This window comes from Salvelinus alpinus, chromosome 9 (assembly GCF_045679555.1).
Source record: "Salvelinus alpinus chromosome 9, SLU_Salpinus.1, whole genome shotgun sequence".
Classification (NCBI taxonomy): Eukaryota; Metazoa; Chordata; class Actinopteri; order Salmoniformes; family Salmonidae; genus Salvelinus; species Salvelinus alpinus.
This window is the reverse complement of record NC_092094.1, coordinates 15,451,023-15,473,792: the sequence shown is the minus strand read 5'-3', so window position 1 is coordinate 15,473,792 and position 22,770 is coordinate 15,451,023. Positions and strand designations below refer to the sequence as shown.

General features: G+C 42.0%; 1 protein-coding gene across 2 annotated transcripts in view; it reads right to left on the bottom strand.

The window, feature by feature from the left end:
- Positions 1-22,770, bottom strand: part of LOC139584380 (carbohydrate sulfotransferase 8-like) — a 103,927-nt gene that overhangs the window by 64,884 nt on the left and 16,273 nt on the right. The window contains exon 2 of one of the 2 annotated variants that reach the window (XM_071416140.1): positions 21,313-21,536. In XM_071416140.1, coding sequence (XP_071272241.1) covers positions 21,313-21,511 — 199 coding nt within the window. In that variant the 5' untranslated portion in view covers positions 21,512-21,536. Of the gene's footprint in view, positions 1-21,312; positions 21,540-22,770 lie in introns of both variants that reach the window. The other variant, XM_071416139.1, reaches the window with a different exon arrangement.

The window sequence follows — 22,770 nt, the reverse complement described above, 5'->3', positions numbered from 1 at the left end:
ATCTCCAATCCAAAATCTAGAATCGGCTTTCTATTTTGCAACAAAGCCTCCTTCACTCATGCTGCTAAACATACCCTTGTAAAACTGACTATCCTACCGATCCTTGACTTCGACGATGTCATTTACAAAATAGCCTCCAACACTCTACTCAACAAATTGGATGTAGTCTATCACAGTGCCATCCGTTTTGTCACCAAAGCCCCATACACTACCCACCACTGCGACCTGTTTGCTCTCGTTGGCTGGCCCTCACTTCATATTCGTCGCCAAACCCGCTGGCTCCAGGTCATCTATAAGTCTTTGCTAGGTTAAGCCCTGCCTTGTCTCAGCTCACCCACCCATCTATTTTACAATAGTTATATTTTGTTTGGTTTTAGTCCTGGCCTTTCTCTATTTCTGATGTCCATCTGGTTGGATTTCTATTTGTAACTGTGCTATTTCACAAAAGTTCCAAACCTATATATATTCCACAGACTCTGTATGTTTTACATTTGTTATCTTGTTGTTATTAGTCCCACCCTTCAGCTCCATTCAACCCCTCCCATCTATCTCCTGACACCATCCATTCTGGATTTCTATTTGCCATATATTTTTCAACTGTGCTGTGATGCTTCACAAAAGTACTGAACCTTTCTATTCTCATAGTTTCTACATATTGTAATTTAAAGATAAAAAATGTTGCTAAAATAATTATTATATTATTGATCGACTGACTACGACTTTTCAAATGACCCAGTATTGCTATCTGCAGCGTTAGTTCTAGGTAAATGTTGCAATTCTTCAGCCATTCCTGGACCTGTGGCCAAAAACGATATACATATGGACAGTCCCAAAATAAATGATCTAATGACTCTGCCTCCTCACAGCAAAATCTGCAGAGCTGGGAAGATTGTATCCCCCATATATTTAACATTTTATTGGTTTCAAGAATTTTGAATAATAACTTAAATTGAAAAATTTGAAGTTTTGAATCCGGCGTCGTTTTGAGTGTCAATTCATAAACCATGTGCCATGGAATCGGTACATCGAAAATCTCTTCCCAACTATTTTGCAATTTATATGGCACAGCTGTCAATTTTTTGGTCCTTAAATTAAACTGGTATATATCTTTACTTATCACAATTTTCTTTATCCATTGTTGGTCTTCCTTACTTTTTTCACCTTCCACTTGCCTCTTCCATTTTTGTGGTAATGCTGCAATTAGTTGGGTGTAATTTTGGGTAGAGCAGACATTTCCATATGTCTGTGTTAGCTGCATGTGTGACAAAACTCCAACAGTCCTATTTATGATATCATTTACAAAGATTATACTTTTTTTTTTAAATGTATTGAAAAATATGTTTTTTTAAATAAATTTGTATATTTGAGTTTAAGCAACTTTCTAAGGCTTGTTTAAAAAATAACAACATTTTGGAAATGATTTCATTTTCAAATAACCGAAAGTGAGCAGTTGTAATCTGAAAAAGGCCATTCTTGAACATGGGCTGAGACATTCTTACTAATTTACTAGAGAACCATTTTGGATTTGAGCATAACTTTTGTATGAATGATGCCTTTGGTGAGAGGTCTAATGCTTTAAATTTAATAATTTCTGCCCTCTGAATTCATATTCATTATATAAATAGGCCCTTTTAATTTTGTCGGGCTTGCCATTCCAAATAAAATTGAATATTTTTTGTTCATATGATTTAAAAAGCTGGTCACTAGGTGTAAGCAAAACCATAAGCAAATACAGTCGGAAGTTTACATACACTCAGGTTGGAATCATTTAGACTCATTTTTCAACCACTCCACAGATTTCTTGTTAACAAACTATAGTTTTGGCAAGTCGGTTAGGACATCTACTTTGTGCATGACACAAGTCATTTTTCCAACAATTCTTTACAGAGAGATTATTTCACTTATAATTCACTGTATCACAATTCCAGTGGGTCTGAAGTTTACATACACTAAGTTGACTGTGCCTTTAAGCAGCTTGGAAAATTCCAGAAAATGATGTCATGGCTTTAGAAGCTTCTGATAGGCTAATTGACATCATTTGAGTCAATTGGAGGTGTACCTGTGGATGTATTTCAAGGCCTATCTTCAAACTCAGTGCCTCTTTGCTTGACATCATGGGAAAATCAAAAGAAATCAGCCAAGACCTCAGACAAACAATTGTAGACCTCCACAAGTCTGGTTCATCCTTGGGAGCAATTTCCAAACGCCTGAAGGTACCACGTTCATCTGTACAAACAATAGTACGCAAGTGAAAACACCATGGGACCACATAGCTGTCATACCGCTTAGGAGTGAGACACGTTCTGTCTCCTAGAGATGAACGTACTTTGGTGAGAAAAGTCCCAGAATAACAGAACAACAGCAAAGGACCTTGTGAAGATGCTGGAGGAAACAGGCACAAAAGTATCTATATCCACAGTAAAACGAGTCCTATGTCGTGAAAGGCCGCTCAGCAAGGAAGAAGCCACTGCTCCAAAACCGCCATAAAAAAACAGACTACGGTTTGCAACTGCACATGGTGACAAAGATTGTACTTTTTGGAGAAATGTCCTCTGGTCTGATGAAACAAAAATAGAACTGTTTGGCCATAATGACCATCTTTATGTTTGGAGGAAAAAGGAGGAGGCTTGCAAACCAAAGAAGGTACAGTTGAAATCGGAAGTTTACATACACCTTAGCCAAATACATTTAAACTCAGTTTTTCACAATTCATGACATTAAATTCTAGTAACAATTCCCTGTCTCAGGTCAGATAGGATTACCACTTTATTTTAAGAATGCGAAATGTCAGAATAACAGTAGAGAGAATGATTTATTTCAGCTTTTATGTCTATCGTCCCATTCACAGTGGGTCAGAAGTTTACATACACTCAATTAGTATTTGGTAGCATTGCCTTTAAATTGTTTAACTTGGGTCAAACGTTTCGGGTAGCCTTCCACAAGCCTCCCACAATAAGTTGGGTGAATTTTGGCCCTTTCCTCCTGACAGAGCTGGTCAGGTTTGTAGGCCTCCTTGCTCGCACACGCTCTTTCAGTTCTGCTCACAAATGTTCTATAGGATTGAAGTCAGGGCTTTGTGATGGCCACTCCAATACCTTGACTTTGTTGTCCTTAAGCCATTTTGCCACAACTTTGGAAGTATGCTTGGGGTCATTGTCCATTTGGAAGATCCATTTGCGATCAAGCTTTAACTTCCTGACTGATGTCTTGAGATGTTGCTTCAATATATCCACATCATTTTCCATCCTCATGATGCCATCTATTTTGTGAAGTGCACCAGTCCCTCCTGCAGCAAAGCACCCCCACAACATGATGCTGCCACCCCCATGCTTCACGTTTGGGATGGTGTTCTTCGGTTTGCAAGCCTCCCCCTTTTTCCTCCAAACATAACGATGGTCATTATGGCCAAACAGTTCTATTTTTGTTTCATCAGACCAGAGGACATTTCTCCAAAAAGTACGATCTTTGTCCCCATGTGCAGTTGCAAACTGTAGTTTGGCTTTTTTATAGCGGTTTTGGAGCAGTGGCTTCTTCCTTGCTGAGCGGCTTTTCAGGTTATGTCGATATAGAACCCATTTTACTGTGGATATAGATACTTTCGTACCTGTTTCCTCCAGCATCTTCACAAGTCCTTTCCTGTTGTTCTGGGATTGATATGTACTTTTTGCAACAAAGTACGTTCATCTCTAGGAGACAGAACGCATCTCCTTCCTGAGCGGTATGACAGCTGCGTGGTCCCATGGTGTGTATAGTTGCGTACTATTGTTTGTACAGATGAACGTGGTACCTTCAGGCATTTGGAAATTGCTCCCAAGGATGAACCAGACTTTTGAGGTCTACAATTGCTTTTCTGATGTCTTGGCTGATTTCTTTTGATTTTCCCATGATGTCAAGCAGAGGCACTGAGTTTGAAGGTAGGTCTTGAATCACATCCACAGGTACACCTCCAATTGACTCAAATGATATCAATTAGCCTACCAGAAGCTTCTAAAGCCATGACAGGATTTCCCAAGCTGTTTAAAGGCACAGTCAATTTAGTGTATGTAAACTTCTGAACAACTGGAATTGTGATACATTGAAATAATCTGTAAACAATTGTTGGAAAAATTACTTGTGACATGCACAAAGTAGATGTCCTAACCGACTTGCCAAAACTATAGTTTAACAAGAAATGTGTTGAGTGGTTGAAAAATGAGTTTAAATGACTCCAACCTGAGTGTATGTAAACTTCTGACTTCAACTGTAAACTCTGATATGACTAAAGAGTTAATCAGGGTGATTTTTCCACATAGACAGGTATTTTCCTTTCCATGGTAGCATTTCCATGGTACCTTTGCTAACTTTCTATAAAAATGTATTGGAGTGAGAATTTCTTTATTTCGGGATATGCATACCGAGTATGTCCACATCCCCATCAGACCATTTTATTGGTAAACTACACCGTAATGTAAAAGTTCCAATACGTAAGTACACTTATCATAATTTGGTTTTAATACAGAGAGGTTAGAAAAAGTATCTAGATCCTCTATGAGGCTGGGGAGGGATTCTAATTGTGGTTTTGAAAGAAAATCTGAATCATCAGCGTACAATGACATCTTTGTTTTTAATCCATGGATTTTTAATCCCTTAATATTATTGTTGGATCTAATTTTAACAGCTAACATTTCACTGGTAATAATACATAGATATGCCAATAGTGGACAGCCTTGTTTTCCTCCTCTTGACAGTTTAAACCCTTCTGAGACAGCCATTATTTACTATTTTACTCCTAGGGTTACTATACATAACTTTAACCCATTTTAAAAGAGATTTTCCAAAATTGAAATATTCCAGGCATTTATATATAAACTCCAGTCATACTTTATCAAAACCCTTTTCAAAGTCAGCTATGATGGGAGAATCTACCAGAAGGACAAAAGTCTCTACAGCACTTCATCAATATGGGCTTTAAGGGAGAGTGGCCAGACAGAAGCTACTCGTAAGAAAAAGGCACATGACAGCACGCCTGGAGTTTGCAAAAAGGCACGTGAAAGACTGAATCTGTGGAAAGATTTGAATATTGCTGATAACCGCTGCTCCCCATCTCCAGAAGTGCAAAGCTGATACAAAAATACCCAATACTACTGAAAGCTGTAATAGCCGCCAAAGGTGCTTCTACAAAGTATTGAATCAGGGGTGTGAATACTTATGTAAATGAGAGATTTCTGTATTTAATTTTAAATATATTTGCAAAAATGTCTAAACATGTTTTCCCTTTGTCATTATGGGGAATTATGTGTACATGGGTGAGAAAGAAAATCAATTTACTACATTTTGAATTCAGAATATAACACAAGAAAATGTGGAATAAGTCAAGGGGTATGAATACTTTATATGGTATTGTCAAATACATTGATATAGGTCTGCTGATTTAATGAAAGTGTTGACAATGGAATAGTCGACTGCTGCTTCCTGTGTAGCAAAGCCCATGATTAACACCTGCTTTATTCTTCAATCATACCTGTATTGCAGATAGTTGAGAAAATGACTCTTAAAGGGAAGCTTGAAGACTGTGGAAGTCTGCAGACTCTTACAAGATTCTTTCACAAGAAATCTGTGGGTCAGTTGTTAAAAAAATATTGTTTAGGATAAATGACAAACTGCAATTCCACAAAGAGAGTTGCAAACACTTGTTGAAATTCTTTCACTAATTTAACTGATGTTGTTCTATCTCTTCCCTTAACAGTTATGGACCCAGAAATTAATTGAGCATCTGTTCTGTTTATTTTAGACTAATTTTTCCATTGAAAAAGTGCCCATCACACAATTTGTTTGATTTTAAATGTAACCTTGAATTATTTGTTTCAAGATACTTTGGGCTATTTACTTCATTTTTCTGTTTGAATAAAATACATAATTTGAAGAACAAACATAATTGTGGCAATTCATATCTTTCAGTAAAAAAAAAAAGTTAAATGTTCTCTTACTTATAAAATAGTCCTGATCACATAGGCTCCTGAGTGGCACAGCAGTCTTAGGCACTGCATCTCAGTACTAGAGGTGTCACTACAGACACCCTCGTTCGAATCCAGGCTGTATCACAACCGGCTGTGATTGGGAGTCCCATAGGGCGGCGCACAATTGTCCCAGCTTTGGCCGTCATCTCCCTCAAACAAGTGCACAAGCACACACCAGACACATTTCCCGTACAACCCAATATTCTCATGACACTCCTGAGAGGAATCCGGTATGTGTCTTTTAGAGAATCCAGTGCTAATGAGCCATTGCTGTGCAACACACGCTTCCTGAGACGCTGACACTACGACGACTGCAGTTTCTCTCTCCATATGGTGCAGTGTCTCATCTTTTTCAGAAGTACACAAACAAATGAAGCAGTGAAAAGCTCAGCAGAAATGGCACCTTGATGTTGCCATGTATAGTAGGCTGGCTGTAATTAACAGTCCTGCTCAGTACACCATGATACTGTATCTGTAAGATAGTGTAGGTAGTCTGCCAAATCTAGATGATTGTTATCAGAGGCGTCATGCCCAAAGTGTGCACAGGTGCCCCTTCAGATTTGCCCTATTATTTAGAAAAATCATAGGTTCCTAATCTCTCAACCTCATAACTAGCTAGCTTTTCTAACTATCTCAGCTGGCATGCCTGCAAGCAAGGTTTGGTAGACTTTAGAAAAACAAGCAGTAACTAAACGTACTGTCTGAATAAGACTCACATTCCTTTGAATCTTTTACCCAGATTTTAGCAGAGAAGTATATTTCATTTCTTTAGAAAAAAGTGGCACCAGTGAGGAGGATACCGACTGCTCAAGAGGATATTCTTACATATGCATAACAATATACATATTATTTTTTACATAGATGCACATTTTGTTTTACTGTACTGTGCAGCGCACCACATGAAATTTTTTTATCATTATGACAATTTGGCAGAGAAATCGTTGCTTTAGTTGACGCAAATAGTTTCCTCTCTGTAGTGTGGAGTGAAGAATGGCCTGCCTGATGGTAAGGGGAAGAGATTCCTTGGATAGCACCTCTGCTGTGGCCCAGTCTTGTCATGTCTTTCTGACTCAGCAGTCAGACTATGAGGATGGAACTTTTTGTGTGCATCCCAAATGGCACCCTATTCCCTATCTATCTATCTATCTATCTATCTATCTATCTACCAGAGCTCTATGGGCCCTCCTATCTATCTATCTATCTATCTATCTATCTATCTACCAGAGCTCTATGGGCCCTCTATGGGCCCTGATCAATATACCAGAGCTCTATGGGCCCTGATCAAAAGAAGTGCACTACATAGGGAATAGGGTATCATTTAGGACGCAACCTTTATTTGAAGTTCAGTAGCGGGGCATGCTTCAGCGGGATGAGCGCTCTGACCGTCACCTCCTGAACTGTGACTGAACCCGTCATTTGGAGCTGAGGACGACTGGCTTTCCTCCATGACCCTGAACCAATCTGAGCCAATCCTCCCCTGTTGACATGGTCCTTTTACACTCTATCCATTCAGCTTGGCTAAGGCTGTCTCCAGGATGATCTATAATGTATTATCTTCCACTTAAGGTGGATTTTCACTTAGGGTGTTTTATCATATAGTCCTCTTGAAAATAACCATTCTCAGTCCTCTTTAAAGTGAACTCCTCAAAAGAGTTGAGGACTCAACTCTTTTGCCAGTTCACTTATTCTGTGGACCAAGTCCTCTTTGCATTGTTTAGAAAGGAACCAAGGTCTTTTTCTAACATGCACTCTGGGTTTTTACAAAGTGCAGGACAAGACAGCTAGATATACCTACTTACATTTTGGAAGCTAATAGATTGTGTTTAGTTAAACTATGAGAAATAATAATTGTAGTCAGAAGATACTATTAACATGTCCATTTGATTGGTAACAGAATAAATAGCAATAGAATAACTGCAGAATATATGATGCTGTAATTGAAATTGTACACCCAAGGTAGGCTACTGCCCCTTTAATTAAGAGCTAGAATCAATTTTGTACCCTATGTTGGGATTCTCACCAAATACAGTGCCTTCGGAAAGTATTCAGACCCCTTGATTTTGTTAGGTTACAGAATTATTCTAAAATTGATTAAATTTGAATTTTTTCTCATCTATTTTTTCTCATCTATCTACATACATTACCCGATAATGACAAAGCAAGAACAGGAAAATGTTTGCTAGTTTACATAAGTATTCAGACCCTTTACTCAGTACTTTGTTGAAGCACCTTTGGCAGTGATTACAGCCTCTGGTCTTCTTGGGTATGATGATACAAGCTTGGCACACCTGTGTTTTGGGAGTTTCTCCCATTCTTCTCTGTAGATCCTTTCAAGCTCTGTCAGGTTGGATGCACAGATATTTTCAGGTCTCTCCAGAGATGTTCAATCGGGTTCAAGTCCTGGCTCTAGCTGGGCCACTCAAGGACATTCAGAGACTTGTCCCGAAACCACTCCTGCATGGTCTTGGCTGTGTGTTAGGGTCGTTGTCCAGTTGGAAGGTGAACCTTCGCCCCAGTCTGAGGTCCTGAGTGCTCTGGAGCCGGTTTTCATCAAGGATCTCTCTGTACTTCGCTCCGTTCATCTTTGCCTCGATCCTGACTAGTCTCCCAGTCCCGGCCACTGAAAAACATCCACACAGCGAGATGTTGCCACTACCATGCTTCACCGTAGGGTTGGTGCCAAGTTTCCTCTAGAAGTGACATTTGGCATTCAGGCCAAAGAGTTCAATCTTGGTTTCATCAGACCAGAGAATCTTGTTTTTCATGGTCTGAGAGTCTTTATGTGCCTTTTGGCAAACTTCAAGCTGGCTGTCATGTGCCTTTTACTGAGTAGTGACTTCCGTCTGGCCACTCTACCATAAATGCCTGATTGGAGTGCTGCAGAGATGGTTGTCCTTCTGGAAGGTTCTCCCATCTCCACAGAGGAACTCTAGAGCTCTGTCAGAGTGACCATCGGTTCTTGGGCCTTGGTCTGGGAGGTGACCTTCTCCCCAGATTGCTCAGGTTGGCCAGGCGGCCAGCTCTAGGAAGAGTCTTGGTGGTTCCAAACTTCTCCATTTAATAATAAAGTAGGCCACTGTTCTTGGGGACCTTCAATGCTACAGAAATGTTTTGGTACCCTTTCCCAGATCTGTGCCTCGACACAATCCTGTCTCGGTTCTCTACGGACAACTCATGGCTTGGTTTTTCCTCTGACATGCACTGTCAACAGTGGGATCTTATTTGGACAGGTGTGTTCCTTTCCAAATCATGTCCAATCAATTGGATTTAACACAGATGGACTCCAATGAAGTTGTAGAAACAGCTCAAAGATAATGTCGGGGGGGCAGGTAGCCCAGTGGTTAGAGAGTTGGGCCAGTAACCGAAAGGTTGCTAGATCGAATATCCGAGCTGACAATGTAAAAATCTGCCATTCTGCCCCTGAACAAAGCAGTTAACCCACTGTTCCAAGGCTGTCATTGTAAATAAGGAAATGTTCTTAAACTGACTTGCCTAGTTAAATAAATGATCAATGGAAACAGGATTCACATGAGCTCAATTTTGAGTCTCATAACAAAGGTTCTGAATACTTATGTAAATAAGGAATTCGTTTTTTTATTTTCAATACATTTGCAAAAAATTCTTAAAACCTTTTTCCGCTTTGTCATTACGGGCTATTGTGTGTAGATTGCTGAGGATTTAAAAAAAAATGTAATCGATTTTAGAATAAGGCTGTAACCTAACAAAATGTGGAAAAAGTCAAGGGGTCTGAACACTTTCTGAAGGCACTGTATATTGTCTTCTCACTCTTTTCAAACCCCACAATCAATAAACCGCTTATGACGCTCTCTTTGCATATAGGTCACTTATTGCAAACAAACGGTGTCTCCCGACCCCTCCTGTCTCAGCCTCCAGTAGTTTATGTGTCGGGGGGGCTAGGGTCAGTCTGTTATATCTGGAGTATATCTCCTGTCTTATCCAGTGTCCTGTGTGAATTTAAGTATGCTCTCTCTAAATCTTTTTCTCTCTTTATTTCTCTCTTTCTTTCTCCCTCTTGGAGGACCTGAGCCCTAGGACCATGCCTCAGGACTACCTGGCCTGATGACTCCTTGCTGTCCCCAGTCCCCCTGGCCATGCTGCTGCTCCAGTTTCAACTGTTCTGCCTGCGGCTATGGAACCCTGACCTGTTCACTGGACGTGCTACCTGTCCCAGACCTGCTGTTTTCAACTCTCTAGAGACAGCAGGAGCGGTAGAGATACTCTGAATGATCGGCTATGAAAAGCCAACTGACATTTACTCCTGAGGTGCTGACTTGCTGCACCCTCGACAACTACTGTGATTATTATTATTTGACCATGCTGGTCATTTATGAACATTTGAACATCTTGGCCATGTTCTGTTATAATCTCCACCCGGGCACAGCCAGAAGAGGACTGGCCACCCCTTATAGCCTGGTTCCTCTCTAGGTTTCTTCCTAGGTGCTGGCCTTTCTAGGGAGTTTGTCCTAGCCACCGTGCTTCTACACCTGCATTGCTTGCTGTTTGGGGTTTTAGGCTGGGTTTCTGTACAGCACTTTGAGATATCAGCTGATGTAAGAAGGGCTTTATAAATACATTTGATTGAAAATTTGATTAAAATATTCTGAACTAAAAACCACACATTATGGAATTTCTGTGCGTCCTTGACAATCAGTAATCCATATCCAAAAACAGCACACATTTTTTCCCACGAACCTGCACATCATCATCTCTCTTTTGTGGCACCAATGTGAGGGTTTATGGCAGGGGAAACAGTGATACAGTAGTCTAGTGTGAGGGGTTATGTCAGTAGTGTAGTGTGAGGGGTTATGGCAGGGGAAACGTTGTTGCAGTAGTCTAGTGTGAGGGGTTATGGCAGGGGAAACGGTGTTGCAGTAGTCTAGTGTGAGGGTTTATAGCAGGGGAAACGGTGTTGCAGTAGTCTAGTGTGAGGGTTTATGTCAGGGGAAACAGTGTTGCAGTAGTCTAGTGTGAGGGGTTATGGCAGGGGAAACGGTGTTGCAGTAGTCTAGTGTGAGGGGTTATGGCAGGGGAAACAGTGATACAGTAGTCTAGTGTGAGGGGTTATGGCAGGGGAAACAGTGTTACAGTAGTCTAGTGTGAGGGGTTATGGCAGGGGAAACAGTGTTACAGTAGTCTAGTGTGAGGGGTTATGGCAGGGGAAACAGTGTTACAGTAGTCTAGTGTGAGGGGTTATGACAGGAGAAACAGTGATACAGTAGTCTAGTGTGAGGGGTTATGGCAGGGGAAACAGTGTTGCAGTAGTCTAGTGTGTCAGGGTTTATGGCAGGGGAAACGGTGATACAGTAGTCTAGTGTGAGGGGTTATGACAGGGGAAACAGTGATACAGTAGTCTAGTGTGAGGGGTTATGGCAGGGGAAACAGTGTTGCAGTAGTCTAGTGTGAGGGGTTATGACAGGGGAAACAGTATTACAGTAGTCTAGTGTGAGGGGTTATGACAGGGGAAACAGTGATACAGTAGTCTAGTGTGAGGGGTTATGACAGGGGAAACAGTGATACAGTAGTCTAGTGTGAGGGGTTATGGCAGGGGAAACAGTGTTGCAGTAGTCTAGTGTGAGGGTTTATGACAGGGGAAACGGTGTTGCAGTAGTCTAGTGTGAGGGTTTATGGCAGGGGAAACGGTGTTGCAGTAGTCTAGTGTGAGGGGTTATGGCAGGGGAAACGTTGTTGCAGTAGTCTAGTGTGAGGGGTTATGGCAGGGGAAACGTTGTTGCAGTAGTCTAGTGTGAGGGGTTATGGCAGGGGAAACGGTGTTGCAGTAGTCTAGTGTGAGGGGTTATGGCAGGAGAAACAGTGTTGCAGTAGTCTAGTGTGAGGGGTTATGGCAGGTGAAACTGTGTTGCAGTAGTCTAGTGTGAGGGGTTATGGCAGGGGAAACGGTGTTGCAGTAGTCTAGTGTGAGGGGTTATGGCAGGGGAAACGGTGTTGCAGTAGTCTAGTGTGAGGGGTTATAGCAGGGGAAACGTTGTTGCAGTAGTCTAGTGTGAGGGGTTATGACAGTAGTCTAGTGTGAGGGTTTATGGCAGGGGAAACAGTGTTGCAGTAGTCTAGTGTGAGGGTTTATGGCAGGGGAAACGGTGTTGCAGTAGTCTAGTGTGTGGTGCGGGAATAATGACAAGCGAACCTGGGGAGCTTTGCGTTCACATCGCCTTAAAGGGAACCAGACCGCGGAATTCAAGCAAACCGAACTCAGACCACCTCTCAAGATGGTCTCAGTTCGGGTAGCTTTGGGGGTTCTTTTGAGGGTCTGAGTTCTTTTGGAGTGTTCACACAGTTCTGAGGTCACAAAAATTGTCAGAAAGGGAACAAGTGTGAAAACACCATTAGTCTCCCATTGATGTCAATGGATGACTAAGTAAAAATGTGATTTAAGTAGAAGTTAGGTGTTGCACCTATGTGAGCTGGGAATAGGATTTAGTTCTGTGATCTGTGTCTCTTCTGCAAAACGGATAGGGAGTGTTAATAAAAACATCACTTTCTCTGTCATTGCTGTTCAGTGAAACTATGTTTGGGACATTTTATTGTCACCTCTCCTTTCTCTTTGTGCAACTGCCACTCTCCCTTGTATTTCATGTAGTTAAAAGGGGGAGGGGAGCGGTGGAGACTATTTGCCTACTGGCATCCTGATGTTCTATTCTCTCTCTGTGGGTGGCTTGTCCCAGACATTGCTGCTAACGCTGTGTCGCTAATAAGTAGTCTGGATCAGATGTCATGATCAAACTTGTCTGGAAGAAAAGCAGCATAAGGGAAGTAGCATGTACAGTGGGGAGAACAAGTATTTGATACACTGCCGATTTTGCACGTTTTCCTACTTACAAAGCATGTAGAGGTCTATATTTTTTATCATAGGTACACTTCAACTATGAGAGACGGAATCTAAAACAAAAATCCCGAAAATCACATTGTATGATTTTTAAGTAATTAATTTGCATTTTATTGCATGACATAAGTATTTGATACATCAGAAAAGCAGAACTTAATATTTGGTACAGAAACCTTTGTTTGCAATTACAGAGATCATACGTTTCCTGTAGTTCTTGACTAGGTTTGCACACACTGCAGCAGGGATTTTGGCCCACTCCTCCCTACAGATCTTCTCCAGATCCTTCAGGTTTCGGGGCTGTCGCTGGGCAATACGGACTTTCAGCTCCCTCCAAAGATTTTCTATTGGGTTCAGGTCTGGAGACTGGCTAGGCCACTCCAGGACCTTGAGATGCTTCTTACGGAGCCACTCCTTAGTTGCCATGGCTGTGTGCTTCGTGTCGTTGTCATGCTGGAAGACCCAGCCACGACCCATCTTCAATGCTCTTACTGAGGGAAGGAGGTTGTTGGCCAAGATCTCGCGATACATGGCCCCATCCATCCTCCCCTCAATACGGTGCAGTCGTCCTGTCCCCTTTGCAGAAAAGCATCCCCAAAGAATGATGTTTCCACCTTCATGCTTCACGGTTGGGATGGTGTTCTTGGGGTTGTACTCATACTTCTTCTTCCTCCAAACACGGTGAGTGGAGTTAGACCAAAAAGCTCTATTTTTGTCTCATCAGACCACATGACCTTCTCCCATTCCTCCTCTGGATCATCCAGATGGTCATTGGCAAACTTCAGACAGGCCTGGACATGCACTGGCTTAAGCAGGGGGACCTTGCGTGCGCTGCAGGATTTTAATCCATGACGGCGTAGTGTGTTACTAATGGTTTTCTTTGAGACTGTGGTCCCAGCTCTCTTCAGGTCATTGACCAGGTCCTGCCGTGTAGTTCTGGGCTGATCCCTCACCTTCCTCATGATCATTGATGCCCCACGAGGTGAAATCTTGCATGGAGCCCCAGACCGAGGGTGATTGACCGTCATCTTGAACTTCTTCCATTTTCTAATAATTGCGCCAACAGTTGTTTCCTTCTCACCAAGCTGCTTGCCTATTGTCCTGTAGCCCATCCCAGCCTTGTGCAGGTCTACAATTTTATCCCTGATGTCCTTACACAGCTCTCTGGTCTTGGCCATTGTGGAGAGGTTGGAATCTGTTTGATTGAGTGTGTGGACAGGTGTCTTTTATACAGGTAACGAGTTCAAACAGGTGCAGTTAATACAGGTAATGAGTGGAGAACAGGAGGGCTTCTTAAAGAAAAACTAACAGGTCTGTGAGAGCCGGAATTCTTACTGGTTGGTAGGTGATCAAATACTTATGTCATGCAATAAAATGCAAATTAATTATTTAAAAATCATACAATGTGATTTTCTGGATTTTTGTTTTAGATTCCGTCTCTCACAGTTGAAGTGTACCTATGATAAAAATTACAGACCTCTACATGCTTTGTAAGTAGGAAAACCTGCAAAATCGGCAGTGTATCAAATACTTGTTCTCCCCACTGTATATGCATCTTTCCCTAGACTAGAATAGAGCAGCATGTCAACAGAGACATCAAACTGACATTTTGATGTAAACCATGCCAACTCTTCCAGTCTGGCCTGGAGATTTTCTGAATGTCTAAATGATTGAATTAATGACTGATGTGAAAAATGTTAAAGGAATTGTATAATCTCCCACCCAGACTGATTTGTCAACACAACCCTGACCCAGTCTACTTGAAACTAAGTTCATTTAAAAAAAAAAAAAAATTTACAAATATTTTAAAAAACTAGTTTGATATGACAGTCAAAGGTTTGGACACCTACTCATTCCAGGGTTTCTTTATTTTTACTATTTTCTACAATAATAGTGAAGACATAGTGACACATATGGAATCATGTAGTAAACAAAAATTGTTAATCGCATTAAGAAGAAAATAAATTCCACAAATTAACTTAACAAGCACACCTGTTAATTGAAATGCATTCCAGGTGCCTACCTCATGAAGCTGGTTGAGAGAATGCCAAGAGGTAAAGGGAATGCCAAGAGGTAAATGCCAAGGTAAAGCGTGACTACTTTGAAGAATCTAAAATCTATTTGGATTTGTTTAACACTTTTTTGGTTACTACATGATTCCATGTGTCATTTCATAGTTTTTATGGCTGAGTAGATGATCTATCCCGCCACAGTATAGGCAGAGCCCTTCTTGGATCCGCTTTTGACGTTCGATACACGAGAGAGAAGCATGGCCCAACTGCATGGGCTCTGGAAGACTCGGACGGGATGACGGAATCATGGAAAGAGACGGCTTCGGGTTCCTGGGTGGCACAGTTCTTCGGCGGTCGGCGATGAGGTGGTCGATGGAGATGGACATAAGAATGTATTGATTTTAATCCTGAAGATCACCTCTACAGGTCAGCTCCACCCGAAGCTCCCTGTTGAGCCCTCGTCAGTTCTGTGCTGCTGGCAGTCCATATGGCGGTGGCCCATTCCAGGGCTTTGCCTGTGAGTAGAGACAACAAAATCCACCCTGTTCTTGTCGGTGGCGAAGTTAGTGGGGTTGTACTCACTGTATTTGCTGCATTGCATCAGAAATCCCTGACATTTCCCAGGCAAACCGTCATATTTTCCAGGCATGGATATGAATGAAGGAGGGCTATGGGTTACGATACCTGGCATCGGAGGAGAAGGGATAGGCTGGCAGAGAAGATGGCAGATTTCCTCCATATGCTCCTCTTGCTGGGTTAGGCGCCGCTGTAGCTCCGCTGAATCCATGTTTTTAGGTGAGGTATTCTGTAATGAATACTCAGGGAGAAAAGTTGTAGGTCCATGCGCAGAGCACGGCAGATGTCTATAAGCCTTCGCAGAAGGCAGGAATCATAGTCACAGGCAATGGTCAAACACAGGTAGGTAGTCAAAAACAAACAATACCTCACAACCATACAAACATAAAGAACTGAACTAAATATGAAGCTGATGAGACCAGGTGAGACACGAACACAGGTGAAATCAATGAACAAAAATGAAAGACAGGGCTACATTCCAGAACACAAAGAAACAGGGCTACGTTCAAGAACACAAAGAAAAAGAACACAAGGTTGACAAAGAAAAGCAGAACCTTACAGTATGGGGTGCATTTTCCTGGCATGGTTTAGGTACACTTGTAGAACCTATATCAAGGAAGCTGTTCTGGCAGCTCGTGGTGGCCGAGCACCCTTTTAAGACACTTTATGTTGGTGTTTCCTTAATTTTGGCAGATACTTGTATGTGCTTGTGATAAAACTTAATTTAGTATGCAGTTTATTTTAAAAAATGTGTTAATCAGTTACCCAATCAAGGCAGGGCCCCCCCAGTTCAGGTGAGCGGACGCCTTGGCGGTTGATTTGTGAGTTGCCCGTCGTGCCCGCTCCCATACCTTATAATTCTGTATTTCTTTGTGACTAATTTCTATACAGGTAGACCAGAAAAGCCACATCCTGGATAGACCTTGAAATACATCCACAGGTACACCTCCAATTGACTCAAATGTTGTCAATTAGCCTATCAGAAGCTTCTAAAGCCATGACATCATTTTCGGGAATTTTCAAAGCTACTTAAAGGCACAGTCAGCTTAGTGTATGTAAACTTCTGACCCACTGGAATTGTGATACAGTGATTTATAAGTGAAATAATCTGTCTGTAAACAATTGTTGAAAAAATTACTTGTGTCATGCACAAAATAGATGTCCTAACCGACTTGCCAAAACTATAGATTATTAACAAGAAATCTGGGGAGTGGTTGAAACACTTAGGTTGGAGTCATTAAAACTAGTTTATGTAAACTTCCGACTTCAACTGTACAAAAATAACAACTAAAATCATCGCCAGTTGGGGAACCCTGCCATAGGAGAACCCTTTTTGGTTCCAGGTAAAACAGTTTTTGGTTCCAGGTAAAACCCTTTTTGGTTTTACAAAAACAGTTCTAATTGGAACCAAAGGGTTCTTCAAAGGGTTCTCCTATGGGGACAGCCAAATAACCCTTTTAGGTTCTAGATAGCACATTTTATTATAAGAGTGTACAGCCACTAGTCACAGTAGCCAGGCAGGCAGCAAGTCACTGCTCTCTGTGTTCCCCAGGGCTGTTGAGTGTCCTCCCAACGGTGCCTCCAGAGAGGCAGCACACCGAGTCGTGACCTTGCTAACCTGGTGCAACAGGCCCATTCCATACAACGCTCCCTCACTGTCTGTTTGTCCATTTCTTTTAATGAGGTCTCCTTGCAAAGACAGGTCATGACACAGTATGGAAAAAACAAAGTGTCCTACTATACACACTTTGTTTTGGCATAACCTCATGAGGCAAGTGAACCACAATCTTAATATTATCAGTTTCTCTCAGCCAATCATCAGTCATTTGTGTAAGTGCCAGACATGTTGAATGCCCTTCCCTATATGCGTGCTGAATATCTGTTAATTTGTTTACTGTGAAATAGCATTGTACTTTGTCAAACACACTTTTTTCCAAAAGTGTAATAAGGGTTGGTGTTAGGCCAGCTGTTTGAGCCTGTAAAGGGTGCTTTGCTTTTCTTGGGTAGCGGAATGGTCATCTGAGGGAGGTGGCCAAGCAGGGAGATAAAGTCTGTAGGCAGTCGAAGAACCCTTTTGAATCCCTGTGTGGAATGGTTACTGCCAAGCAACCATTAGCCTCAATCTTGAACTGTGTGGATTGAAAAGACTACCACCATTGTGTGGGCTCACAAATCCCTGGATTGAGGTGGGTTTAGTTCTAAACAAAACTGAGTGTATTCTCAACCTATTGTTACAGAGACATTTTCTAACAGGAGGACAGGCATAGAAACGCTCACATGTCTTGTCAATGTGAGAGAGTTTGCATTTGCTCAAGACACAGCAGCAGAATTGACAATTGATACCCTGGACGTAAACCCACGGCTTATCCCGAGAACGGCATAACAATGGCAAAAGAAAATAATGGGAATGTCACTAAAGATATTCAAACAGACTAGAATAAATATGCATTTCAATGTTCTTATCTTGAAGAGCAGGGTGGCTGCCAATGAAAATGTATTGGGTAGGCTGCTGTTGGACCACCCCCGGTGAACATTAATTAAATCTTGCCTTTCAAATTAGGGTTTAGCTTGCTGTAACATGTTTTTTGTTTTGACTCAAATAGGACACACATCACACGTCTCACACACCCATAGTTAAACTTTCAAATTGCATTAGGTCACTTCAGGGAGAGAATTCAATTTGTCGCACAGTGAGAATAGAGGGAGGGAGAGAGAGAGAGAAATGGACAGAGAGATGTGCAGGGAGAGAGTGAGATGGGGAGGGAGATGTGAAGGGAGAGGGAGAAAGAGAAGGAAAAAAAGAAGCCAGGAAAGCTTTGAAGTGATTTAATAACGTGCTTTACTGTCTCGGGCTCACCTCAGCTGAATGCAGCCATACCCACTGTTCACACCTTCTGTTTGAAAAGCCCCAAGTTCTGAACAAGAGCCTGTCACAACTTTTTCAGGGCCATTGATAAGTTAACTACCAGTTAGCTACCCGAGGTAGTCTCTCGTAAGACAAAAAAATATATATAAAGCCTGGCAATGTGTTTCAGAGATGTATAGCAAAATAAATTAATAGCATATGCTCTGGATGAGAGCTATTGAATAAAAAGCTATCAGTGTAAAATGATGAGATCATTTGGAAGAGATGCACTTCAGTAGCTTAGTAGATTCCTTTGAATTAGCAGCAGAATTTGTGTGCTGTGAGTTGCAGTTTTTTAAAATACAGTACTGAGTAAGCCTCATTTGGAGAAAATAGAGGGAAAAGAAAGAGTGAAAGTGAGAAAAGAAAATAGTGGCACTTCAAAATGCCATTTGGATTATAAATACTGCACAGTGCTGTTTTTACAAGCATCTCTGAAATTGAGATGTGCATTGATTCAATTAAAGAGGAACAATCATCCGAAACGGCATGTGAGTTATTATCACTCTCTGTAGTCTCATTGTGCACTTTCTTCCCTTCCTGAGAGCAGTGCAATCAATGATGTGCTAATCAATTAGAGTTTGGGGCTAGAGGATATCCAAGCTTGTCCAATAACCTATTCAAGTAGCCTAAGCCTAAATATCAGATAAATTCATGTGTAACACCAGAGTAACACTGTAACAATCATTGAGAGGAGACAACTATACTTTTAGCTCCAAACCTTGAAGTCAATATAGATTAATAAAGGATAGTGGTAGATAGACAATGAACTGAATTATTGTTGGTTTGAGTATGCATTAATAGGGTGGAGTTGCTGGGTGGAGTTGCTCTCATACCTGTGTAGAACCACTAGCTGTGGTATTTCAAGAGGGCCAGTGTCTGATGAAGGCTGAGGGAGTGGCAGGCCCAGGTTTGAGTTAACCTGCTGAATATTGTATTGATCCCTCTCTAGACCGTCAACTCTCCTCAGCCCCCACTCCTCTTCCTCACCTCCCCTTAGCCCCCCCCTCCTCTTCCTCACCTCCCCTTAGCCCCCCTCATCTCTCCTCAGCCACCACTCCTCTTCCTCACCTCCCCTTAGCCCCCCTCCTCTTCCTCCCCTAATTTCTCCTCAGCCCCCACTCCTCTTCCTCCCCTCACCTCTCCTTAGCCCCCACTCCTCTTCCTTCCCTTACCTCTCCTCAGCCCCCACTCATCTTCCTCCCCTCACCTCCCCTTAGCCCCCCTCCTCTGCCTCCCCTCACCTCCCCTCAACCCCCACTCATCTTCCTCCCCTCACCTCCCCTTAGCCCCCCTCCTCTGCCTCCCCTCACCTCCCCTCAACCCTCACCATATGGGCAGAGGAGCCAAACAGATGTTTTGGTGATGATATTTTGGGCAGCCCACATTGACAGTTGACTCAGCTGTGAGTGAGAGAGTGAGGCCGTACTGTACTGCCACTGGACTGATTACAGTATGTGATTAATGAGTAGGACACTCCCTGGCCTCTTTCCTTACTGCACAGGAGACAGACAGCAGAGGACTGTAAAGCTGAAGGTCTGCGAAGGTCATTGAGAAGTGTTCTAACTAACACTAAAGACGTGGTGATCTGTTAAACTTGACTATGCAACTATGTGTGCTAGAAAGACGCTGAATTTACTCACTGGATTTACAGACTGAGGGGTACAGGTGGTAATTATTTAACGTTAGGTAAATCAGCTAGTGGCATGCTAATCATTTAGTTGCAAATGAGCACATTTCGTCTCCAAGTTTGTTTACATCTGGGTAATTTGATTTGTTTCTTTAGTATTTCATGAGGCAACAACAGAAGCATAACAACAACGGTACTCTGACATTGGAACCGCACTGCGCTCTAACTTTGACAATTACATACATTTCCTTACATGGGGTTATATAATTATTGAACATCTGCATTTGTTTAATGTATTTTGTGTGTGAAAGATTTCAAAAGCAATTTCTAATAAAGGCATTACAAACCAATTTCAGGGTACTGTGCGTTTCTCACTGATGATTCTCAAAGAGAGGCAATTTAAACATGGCCTCTGATGTGTTGCTTATTCTATGCCGCTATATTGATCTGTGAAATGTAATTTACTAACTCGGCCATTTCCAAAACATGCTCTCTTCACTGAACTGCTTTTCAGCTTTTTCTGCCCAGCTTTTTTTTCTTCTTTCTATTCCACAAACGAGGTGTGCCATTTCAACAACCTCGATAATAAAAAAGCTGAGTGTTCAATAAAAACGTCTAGAATGGGTTTAGCCTAATTGAAAAGAGAACGTATTTTAAAACATATTCTCTTCATTACTCCACCAAATCCCAACAATGAGAGGATAAATGCAAAGTCACAAAGCACAACACTGAGCCAAATTCAATACCAGAGAGTTACAGTATATCCACTCTGTCTGTGTTTAATGTCACCTGTGTGTATCAGACCATAAGTAGAATATAACAGCTCTGGAAATCTCTGCTGTCTCCCAGGTCATAGCTGTTATCAGTAGAGACACTGTTGCCACAGAAATCATGCATCCACTCACACCAGGGTATAGACACAGTACGGCACAGCAGTATAGTACGGCACAGTACAGCTCTAAACAAATACAAAGATCTCCTCACAGGCTTACTGAAGATGACAGTTTTACTGGGTGTCTCAAGGGTCCTCTCAAAACTGATGACATTTTCAATGGCTTTTCAATCATGATTACTACTACTGTATTCTTATTGGCCAGAAGCTTTCATTTATTGGACATTCACAACAACAAAAAACACAAAACAACCCACATTATCTGATATCAGTAAAACTACAATTACAATACCAACACAAAAAGTAGATAGGTAGATACCAGTATACTGTTGAATGCTCCTGCAGTGTTGTTGTGCAACGTTTCAACTCAAAGGTTTTCATCATGCAAGTTACTGGATGTGCGTACACCTCTTTGAAAAGTGCTGTAGACTAGTACACTGACCTGGGGTCTGTTGCTGGAGCATGTCTGAGAGGCCCTGGAGGTGGACTAGGAGGAGTAAGGACGCGGCCCCCAGGAGCAGGAGGAACCAGAGGGAACAGTAGAAGGAGCAGGGCAGCTTCATGGCCGACACCACCACCCTTCTCCTGCCACACAGAGCCTCCAGCAACCTACTGGTACTACTGCACTCCCCCAAGAGCATCCCTCCTCAGCCCAGCCACGGGAACCTGCTGTAGGCGGAGTTAGAGTTCATTTACTTGCGGCATACTGTTTTTAAAAAGAAATTACAACAAGAAAACAGCAGAAAAACAAATAGACTAGTCACAATAAATACGTAATAGGTAACAAATTAATAACACCATGTATACAGATTACAAAAAGAGTGTAGTGAATTACACCAGAGATGACCAGAGGCAAAAGACTGTACAAAATGTTTAAAATAAATTGTTTATAACAGTAGATCAGGAGAGCCTTTAAAAGCAGGGTGTACAGTAAGGTAGTGGTGAAATAGGATAATAAACCAGAGATCCAATTTAAACACAACCTAGATGGGAAAATATTTATTTGCGACAAACAGAGTGGCAGTGTGAATACTGTGAGTATTTTCACGGATTGGTGTCGGAAGCAGTGAGGGTGGAGTCTGCAGAGAGAAGAGGTGGTTAGAGGAGCTGTTGCGTGAATGTTGTTATTACTGGTGTGTGTGTGTTTGTGTGTGTGTGTGTGTGTGCGTGCGTGCGTGTGTGTGTGTGTGTGTGTGTGTGTGTGTGTGTGTGTGTGCGTGCGTGCGTGCGTGCGTGCGTGCGTGCGTGCGTGCGCGTGTGTACTCTCCAGGAGTCCTGAAGAGGAGCATCCTGCTGACTGCAGGCTTCCTGTTCCCAAGAGGCCATGTAGAGTACATCTGTCTCTCTGGAGCATGCTCAAAGAATAGCACTCAGCAGGTGTGGCAAGCTTCACAAATCAAGTGTCCACACACAAATACACAGACACCACAGACATACCTATGGAAGCAAGCACGCACACACAAACAAACAAACGTTCAGCTATGGGTGATTTGAATATCTCCTAAAACAAGAAAATACTGGGTAAGAAATACACCCACTACACCTACCCCCATGCTTCATCATTTTTTGTTGTTGTATTGGGTGTTGATTGCTTTTCCCTGAAATCCAACTACCCTCTTTCTCTTGCGGTGATTGCTTTTCCCTCTGGTCTAGCCCATAGATTAAAATGGATAAAATAGGCATTCTGATTCATATCAATGTTCCTTTCATGGTGGAGGTACCTGCAGCCATTTGGTGTTGCGTTTGGCAATTACATCTGTTAAGTTCTAAAAAAATAAATAAAATAAAAAGTAAAAACTAACGGACAACTAGGAAAAGCTCAAACCAAGTTTATTCACCCAATGGGTCAGACAGCTGAACAGACAAAGACATGTTCCCACCAGCACAAGTATTTATACTC